Source organism: Tinamus guttatus, unplaced genomic scaffold (genome assembly GCF_059628265.1).
Source record: "Tinamus guttatus ecotype Peru unplaced genomic scaffold, ASM5962826v1 Tinamus_guttatus_pri_ptg000241l, whole genome shotgun sequence".
NCBI classification, from domain to species: domain Eukaryota; kingdom Metazoa; phylum Chordata; class Aves; order Tinamiformes; family Tinamidae; genus Tinamus; species Tinamus guttatus.
The window spans coordinates 842,277-851,550 of record NW_028288775.1 but is presented as its reverse complement, the minus strand read 5'-3'; the positions used below and the strand labels follow the sequence as shown (position 1 = coordinate 851,550).

Sequence of the window (9,274 nt, the reverse complement as noted above, 5' to 3'; positions counted from 1 at the left end):
ACCTCAGACCAGTTTTGGTTGTGAGCCAAATGCTGCAGCCACCTTTCCAGCATAAATAGTTTTAATTCATTTATAATTTGTTTGAAAAATAAAAGATATGAGAAGAAAATCTTGAATGCCCTTTATTTATTTAAACCAGCCCTTACAGCACAGTGCACTTCTTAATTGCCTTTGGGATAGCTGTCACGCCGAAGGGTGAGCTTCTCAGTCAGCAATAGCTGAATCCTAGGAGCCTTTCATGCTCTTTCTAAGTTTGGGGAAGCATCCCGGTTGCACTTTATATTTTTAGTGTTTCTAATGTTTGTTTTTGAACTGCTGGGTTTTTTTTAGTGCATCGTCTAGAAACTTCAACAGATGTCTGCTGTTTTGACTTTTTAAATAAGGCCCTTTAAAATAAGTGATTAAAAATACCAATGAGGCTGATTTTTAGTAGAAGTGGGGGGATAGGAAAGGAGGTTACCATAAGTGTCATGTTGATGAGTATTAAACATGCTGTGCAGTCCTGTTTCTGGCTTTCAGAGCACACCGGCAAAATGCAGTGCAAGGTTTGGGAAGTTTTGCAATTCATACTGAAATCTGTTTTCATAAAGAGTGGCTTTCTACTTAGTCTTTATACTGTGCAAAATGAGCTTGTTGCCTTCTATCACAAACATTACATTTTGGCTCTGGCTCAGAGACTGTTGAATGTCTGTTCATTTGACTTGCATTTTGGTTTAATCTTGCAGCATTTATGTAACTTAGCTTTAACTTTTGTCAAACAAGTAGAAGTCTTTCAAAACATTCCCAATGATATGTAAAACTCCTTTCCATTCTCCCGTGTTGCCACAGGTTTACCGAGTTCAATCTAAACTTATTTCTGAGCATCTGGAGATGTTTGCTAACTGAGCTTTATTTTTCGTCAGAAACGCCGCGCGCCCATCGCGACCTGGGAGCATGGCCACGAGCAGCGCCAGCGACCCCGCGGTTCTGGGCAACGGCAGCGTCTTGTCGAGCGCCGCGGGCCCGGGCGTTGTGGCAGCCAACGACGGGGAGGTCGCTGTGCAGCAGCTCCCGTCCAAGGAAGCACCAAGAGCAAAAGCGAGTCCGAATGGCTGCCTGCAACTCAACGGTACCATCAAACCATCTTTTCTGCCTCTAGTCAACCAAAGAACTCAGCAGATGTTGCAATGCTGCCACCCTTGCCCATACCACCACCCGTTAAGTAGCCATAATAACAAGCAAGAATGTCATTCAGTGGTTGGCAGCTCAGCACCGTCTCCTGTGACTTCGTGCTGCCTGCAGCCACATACTGAGTATTCAGCATCTATTTGCCAAAAACACGCACCCATCTATCAGCCTGCGTGCTGTCTGCAGCCCTCGCCGTCCTTCTGCCTTCACCATCAATGGCCTGATCATTTTCAGCATCAGCCTGTGCAGCAACATATAGCCAGGATAAGGTAAGCAGGTGGAACTTCGGTTGCTTTTCAATATGTGTAGCTCTTTCTGAGAATACTTCATTTCATTCTGCTGTGCAAGCAGAAGATCAAAAAGGAAGGTACCCCAAATTTATTCACCAGTGCTTTTCTGCATTAGTGTTTTAATGCATTACCAGCTTAAACTGGGCAAACCTATATGAATAGTACAATTGGTTTAATTTATTTATTTTGTTCTTACGTGGTTTCTTCTAAACAATAAATCCTAAGTCAGGAAACTAGTTTTGCTGCTCTACATGGGTATTTCTGGAACAATTCTTCCTGAACAAGAAAGTCTATTTTTTCTTTCTTCTTCTTTAGAAGCCGTTAACACTTGTACAAGAGGCAGTGTGTGCCTGTGTTGTGAGAGATAGCAGAATACAGAGATAGATAGCGCTGGAAAATAGTATACCTGCATAGTCTCATTGAAAATCATTGTTTCCTCAAAAAGACACAGAGAAATGCTTTACCAACTCTATTCATAAATATACTAGGTTGTTTTAATTTGTTAAATCAGCTGTTGCAGTGAGTAGACCTCTTGTATCTTCTGTGTATATGTCTGACAAACTTCAAAGTTGTGCTTGGACTGAGAAATTTTGGATTGTTAAAGGTTTTAATCCTTTCTCTCCCCCACTTCATAAAAACTTTCCTCTTTCTATCTGTTAGTTTTGGAGGTTCAGAGAGAGTAGCCCTAGCTACAAGGGAGCAACAATTGCAAGGAAGGTTGAGTCCCAGTCTGGGAGTCAGTTTCTAAAAATGTTAATTCCCCAATGCAAGGCTCTTCTGAGCTGTTTTGTTTTTTCTTTTAGTTATAATTGGACCAAACAGGGTTTTTTTCACTAGGTTAATAAAGCTACCCTTCTCCCTGCAGTTGAACATCTGCATCCTTGCTGTAGAGCTTGGAGCTGCAAATATTTCTCAGCCAATTGTATGTGTTTTGTCTCAATGAAATGTACACACTCAATTTAAACTTCTGAGAATGAGGTTGGGACAAATATTCAATGTGGAAAATGTCAAAATGAATCAAGTTTTTTTCCTAAAGGTAAAAGCAGCTGAAAATAAGTTTAATGATATAAAGTCCAAGTCAGCTTGCCTTTGCAAGTTGTTCCTCTTACAAGTGGAAAAAAGCCTAATTGTTGGAACTGCTTACAGTCACACATGATTTTTCCATCCCATACTTGATTAAATTTTAAGAAAAGATGAAAACGTTTGTGTGATTCTGCATGCAAAGGTATGCTGGAGGTTGAGCATTTATAAAGAAAGTCAGTCATACCTTTCAAACTGTCAAAGTGGGTTCACTAAATCCTATATTTTCCTTCCTGCACAGCAGGACTGTTTAAGCTTCAACTGTATTCCATAGTCATGAAAAAGGGAACTAATTTAATCTATAATGTGAATTCCTGTTTTTACTCTGGAAAAAGGAGCCCTGAAAAGTTCTTCTCAGATATAATGAAATAATGTTTTCCGTAGTACTTCAGAAATACTAGGATTTTGTGCTTTAGTTGCTGTGATTAGGATCTTAAGCCAAGATGTTTTCTTTACCTTGTGCTTCCTCACCAATGATGTACATTTGTGAGGATCTGTTTAATAAGTGATGATAAGTGGTTATCTTACCATTAATAGGCAAAATAAGGACAGAATCTGACCTTTAAAGCATCAGTAGACATTGACTCTCCAGCCTAGCATGCTTTATGTATCCCCATAAATGTTTACCGGTTCTTTCCTACACCTCTTTCTACCTAGGGCAACTGAAAGAGAAAGATACTTGCAATGTACCTCTTAGGTCAGCAAATCAATTTGTCTTCTAAAAGCCACCAGCCTCTGGTTGCTTCCAACTGTGTTTTTAGCTCTAAAGATGAGGTAAATGGGACTCGGGTCCCTTGCTGTGCTGGAAGAGCTGGACTTCTGTGCTTATTTTGGCTCCTTTGACTGGCAGTGTCTGTGCAAATAGTAAATGCACACGTCTGTCTCTATCGCCTGTGTTATGGACATGGAGCCAAAGCTTGTTGGGTTTTTTTTTTGCTCCTGAATACTCCACGGAGTGTGTCTAAATGTTACAGCGTGCTGTTGCGTTGTGAATCCCGTTTATCATAGTGCAACGCTGTCATTAATGAAGATATTCTGGTATAGGCTAACAAGGGGGAGAAAGTGGATGCAAACCTGCAAACGAACATCCTCAGAGAGAAGTAGTCTTGCTCCGTGATTATAGCTGAAGAGGTGATAAAACTGTTTGTTCTTCCCTGGTCTTGACCTGGTCAAGTAACTTTCTCTTCACACCTCTGTCTACGTGACATTTACACACAGTCTCTGTTCCACACTCTAATGTTAATATATTTTGAGCCTGAAGTCTGCACAACAGCTTCTTTTCCAGATACTTTTCTTACAAGGCTGACTTGGAATTGATCCAGTTTTATGATATGTGCATGTTTTAACAGGGCTATTTAAAATGCAAGCTCTCATATGATACGGTAATTAAATTCAGTGTATAGTCAAAATAGCTGTCATTTTGGTTCTTTGTATTTAAAAATATGCATTTTAATATTGTTATAATTTTAAGTCTGAAGGGGAAAAAGATGTTACTAGATAGAGGGGGCGAAAGCTTTTGCAGAATGTATCACTACTGCTTGCAGCTCTGGGCAGGTAACCAATTGTTTCAGCACGACAGGTTTTGTCAGGTTTTTAAGCCCAAGGCTTAACATTTGTTAGTGACCTAATATAAAAAGAATGTAGGCCTGGTGTATCAGTGTGGATTGCAGTGGATAAAGAAGACAGACTGAAATAATGTCACACTTGTCCTAGCCTCTGAAAGCTGGCTGGATGTGGGATTTTGTAGTGTGTAGAACATGGAAGTTTAAATTTCAAACTAAATTACATGGAAATGTCATCTATGCACCCTAACTTGAATGACTGAGCAACCAGTAATTTTATAGAGTGTTGTGGAATAAAACTTTCTTAATATTTGTCAGTGTACAACTTGGTCATGACAAACGAGTCTGTCTATGAAAGAAGGTAAAATATCTCAACGGTTCATGCTGATTGTTTTGACAGATTTTGTTCTTAGAAAGCTGTTTTTCTGAGATTGGAAGATCTTCTCTCTGGTACTTGAGATTGGAAGAGGTTGGAAGCGTCTTATTCTATGCCCTATATTTAAGATGTAATTTGTTCAAATATGTTATTCCCCTTTTTTGCAGTGATCAGACGATGTCCTTTCTAGAGTGCAGTTGTTCCAGGGACTTGGTTTGTTTTCTGACAAATGGTTTCTAAACTTCCCCGTCATGCAGCGTGGTGCAACGAGTTGTTCTCAGGCTCTTCTGGAAGATTTTGCACCCTCTCCCTTCGAGAGGCTCAGGTTTACATTACACTTTTTCTCTGAAGGCAGTTATGTGTCTCCACAAATGTGTGGGCTTCCCAACCCTTGGAAGGTAGGAGTTGCTGCTCCTAGACCACCATCCGCTTCTGTAATCAACAGCATTGCCCAAGCAGAAGGTAGAGGTGAGGAAGAGGAACCAAGTAAAGCTGCTAGTCCCTTGTTATCCAGAAGTGGGAGAAGCCTGAAGATGCACCCTGGAGAGCCAGAGGCAGGGAGTCAGGAGTCGCTAGGGCAGGAGGACACTGTGCAGCCCAGCACCACGTTTAATGTGATGAAAACACGATAAAATAATAAATGATTGCATATTGTAGAACTAAATGCTGCAGTAAAACAGTATAAAACAAGAAAGCTCTTAATTAAAATTGTCGCTTGTGTTTTTCAAAATCTTTTATTTATACGTGTAATTTGTGTAATTCAGTAAGTCGTGATAGATTTGTGGACAGCGTGTGTGTACACACTTCTGTGTAGAGCTCTTGTCTCTGGTGCCAAAGCACCAGAGTCGCTCAGACGTGTTTGTGAACTTGCTTGAAAAGCTGTAGTTGAAACTACCTGTGTCATTCCTGACCTTGACACCAGCTCTTTTGGAGTCTCCTGTGTATTATGACTCTGAACACTTAAGGCTGTGGACTCGCAGGCAAAAGATAGAGGACAGAAGGGCATGGGGCTGCAAGAGAAGTGCTGGTATTGCTGATAAGGAAACTACTCCAAATTGCCCCCGAGCAGAGTATTTGCAGTTCTGCAAGACCTAGCCCCTAAATTTATGCATGTATTCCCTGCTCAGAGTGAACCTGCTCTGTATCACTCACCATTATTTACATTTCAGGACTATATTGTTAATATTTTTGACTAACGCAGATAAGTAAAGAAGATCCCTCTGTAAAGCATCTGAATTATCTCTGGGCTTTTTACAAGTTGTTAAGTTTCTGTAGTAAAAGACACATGTGATCTCTCCATGATCACAGTTATATCAAGCTAGGGCATAAAAAGAAAATCAGTTTAAACTGCACAGAATCATTAGTTTGGCTAAAATTTAAGACTCAGGAAAATATGTAGATCCTCCCCCATCCTCTGTCCCTCAGGTTTTAAACTTTTAGTTTCCAAAGCCTTTCTCAGCAGTCGTGCCTGCTACCTGCTTCCTTTAAGTTTTCCACACCATTCCCAGCCTTCAGGAGTTAGGGCCTTCACGAGCACCCGGAATCCCGAGCCGTGAGGAGAACGGCTCAGAGCGCGCAGGAGCGGCCGGACCGCAGCTACAGCCTGAATTGCTGGATTCAAATATTTCATTTGCTAGACTGATATTTTAAGCAGGGCAAAACCATAATACTTCAGAGTCAGGAAACTGTTAAAACATTAATATCTTCCAACTTACTGGACGTCTTCTGTTCATTTGGATTTAAGTGTTTTTTTAAACTGTTATGGCGCTGCAGATTTATGTCACTGTCCTGGGTTTGGGGGTTCTGCTGTGTGTCATGTGTTTCTGTGCCACACACTGTTTAAACAGTTTTACAGATATACCTCAGTACTTCTTAATTAACACTTTAAGAAGGGAGTTCTATTAAAATGTGTAGCTGAAAAGCTGTCAAGTGAAGCTAGAGCATGATAGCTGATTCTTACTCATTTTATATTTCGTCCCTAGTTACTTGGCCCAAAAATTAAAAATGAGAAAGAAATAAAAAGCTCTTGTTTTTTCAAAAAGCAAGGGGACATTTGCCAAATACCAATCTTAATAACAAGACTTTGTTATGAAACAGCTCCTTGCTTGATTCCAGGAAAGGGATAATTGTTATCTACTGCCTTTTGCAAGGCTTGCTGGGCTGATTCCACAGTATTTTATAATGCAGCTTCACATTTCAGCAGTATTAAATGTTCACAAAAAAAAAAAATAGTAGTTTGCACGTGACTCTACATTTTTCAAAAACTGTTAGATTTTCTGTATTTAATGCATTATAAGATTGTTTTCACTTTTGTACGCAACATACGTTAGTGTCCTATATACAATATATATATTTATACTATGAGAGACTTATTCCTTTGCTGTTCAAGGGTAAAAGTACATATCTTTTTTTTAAAAAAAAACTACTCTAGATTTTTGAAGGTTGTTACTGAACCATTTTATCAGCCTTCAGCAGCTAAAAGGCAGAAGCTGTTACGCTCACTTTGCCATTTGTCAACACAGAAATGTTTTTAATGTTCAGTATGTTGCAAATACCTTGATATACCTTGATTCATGTCATGGATTGGAAGTTCGTGCATGTCAGTAATTAGTATGGGAACAATAAAAATTCCTTTTTTTTTTTTTTCTCATTTAAGCTGTTGATTCCATGCTAAAATAGGAATTCCTTATCCAGTGGTTTCCCAGAATGAGGAGGCTGGAGGGAAATGGAAACCACAAATTAGATGCTCCCTTTCATGTCACTCTGTTAAGTGCCCAGTAGCAAACTTAGGGGTTTTAATGTAGATGAGGAAGGGAAAAGGAATGTGAAGCAGCCTCGTGCCTCCTCCTGAACCTCTGAGCCCAAACAGGGGCTCTCTGCTGTGCCGGGGGGAAGAAGAGCTCTCCTCGTGACCAGGTTAGATGTTTCTTTTTTGCTTTACAAAAAGCCGTTTTCATAGGAGTCATCACATTGAGCTGTACTTTCTCATTTTTATTTTTTTCTTAGACAGTTATCTCGCACAGTGCTAATGCAAGAGGTTTGTTCTGGCTTTGCCAAGTCCTTCGTAGTTCTCCTGATAATGATTGTGCCTTGTCAGCTAAACAAGCAACACGCCACCCTCCTCGTTAGCCCTGCCCAGGGCTTAGAGCAAAGGGCTGACACAAAGTGACCAGAATGCAAATAAAAAAAATGCCATTTATAATTCAGCGGGTGACCAAATTAAAAATAATATGCTTAGGAAAAAAAAAATTAATGCTCTTAAAAGACCTTATTCGTTAGGTAGTCCAAGGGATTTCTGCAGGCTTTTAGTTGCACCAATTAAGTATCTGTCTTGATTTCAGATTGCTTTGAACGCAGCATTTGTGTTTTCAGTAAAAACCAGCTCTGGTGCCTGCTCTGGTGTGAGGGCAGCTGACAGACGGGCCTGGGGGCTCTGGCCTCTAGGCCCCGGGGTCTGCGAGAGGCAGAGACCGTACGAATTTCCAAATGAATTTCCTGTGCCCTGTTCCCTCACCTTCCCTTGGATGACAGAGCACCTAGCCCTTAACCAGTAATCTGCTAGGCCTTTGAACTGTCTCTTCAGAAGATACAATTAACTGGTAATGCAAGAGAAATGGTAAAAAATGCAAGTGCTTTCTTTAGTACTAAATTGACTGGAAAACTAGCATCAGCTGTCGTCCTGCTTGAAAAGGCCGAGGCTGAGCTTGAGACAGCTTTTAAAACTGAGCTTTTAGGTGTGCATTTAGGTCTAGAAGTGCTGAAAAAATACATGTGGAGGAGTAGCCCAAAAAAGACAGTTTGTGGTCATGGCTGGGCCACGTATAGTTGTTCACATTCACTATTAACAGTAGGTAACAGTAAGATTCAAATGAGAAGCAAGGCAACACTGCAAAACAAAGAGGGAAAGTCCAAACGAAGCACCACCGGCTACGTGGTTTGCAGCATTCCTGCAGGGCCGCTCTTGGGAAGGGCTGGGAAAGCCCTGCTCTTGGAAGCCTTCCCTTTGCCTTCCAGGCAGTAGTGCGGAGTGAGAGGTGACTTGGGAATGATGCTGGGACGTTGCCATAATCATCTCCAACTCATTCCAGAACCATTTGTCCTTCCTCTCTGATAATATTTCAGTGTGTCCTTCTGCCCCTGGTAATTAATAATTGAGTACATGCTTTTAAGTAGTAAAAGATGCTTAAACAATAAAAGAATAAAAAGGAAATACAGGAGAAAAATATGCAAGAGCAGCATGCCCGAGCAATTTGGTGTTAACTAGTTTTTGTTAATCTAGGATTGCTGTGAGCGTTCCTCTGTTCGTATCTGCTGAATAAACAAATTTCTTAATTTGGACTGATAATGCAAAATACAAATTGCCTAGTACTATGTAGTACTAGTATATTATGCAGATGGGAAGGAATTATAGGCAGAAATCCTAAGTTACCAGTACTGGTTGCATTGAGAAAGGTTAAAAGATCTACTTCGGAAGCATTTTTTTTTTCCTAGAAAAGCCAGAAATGAATAAATGAGTTTATTCAATTAGGAAATATTAGAAATTCTCTGCAGCTTTTCCTGTATTTTCTGTTATGCCAATGGACCACCTTTCTGCAAAACTCTTATGTTACATTTCCAGTTTATCAGGTGTCTAGTACATTCATTAAAGGTGGTGAATTTTTCTAACTTTTGACTGGAAAAAAAATAAAAAGTTTGATTATATTGAATCCGTTTTATGGTCAACTGGCTAATTTTACAGTTTGGTTAAGTGAAAAGTAGAATTTGTCACTATAGTCAATCAGATATTCTGGGAGAAACTC

The 9,274-nt window shown here is 40.1% G+C and overlaps 1 protein-coding gene across 1 annotated transcript in view; it reads left to right on the top strand.

Moving 5' to 3' along the window:
* Positions 1 to 906: 906 nt before the first annotated feature.
* Positions 907 to 9,274, top strand: part of DISP1 (dispatched RND transporter family member 1) — a 29,257-nt gene continuing 20,889 nt past the window's right edge. The window contains exon 1 of the mRNA XM_088525990.1: positions 907 to 1,436. Within this exon, the coding sequence (XP_088382116.1) occupies positions 934 to 1,436 (503 nt within the window). The 5' untranslated portion in view covers positions 907 to 933. The remainder of the gene's footprint in view (positions 1,437 to 9,274) is intronic.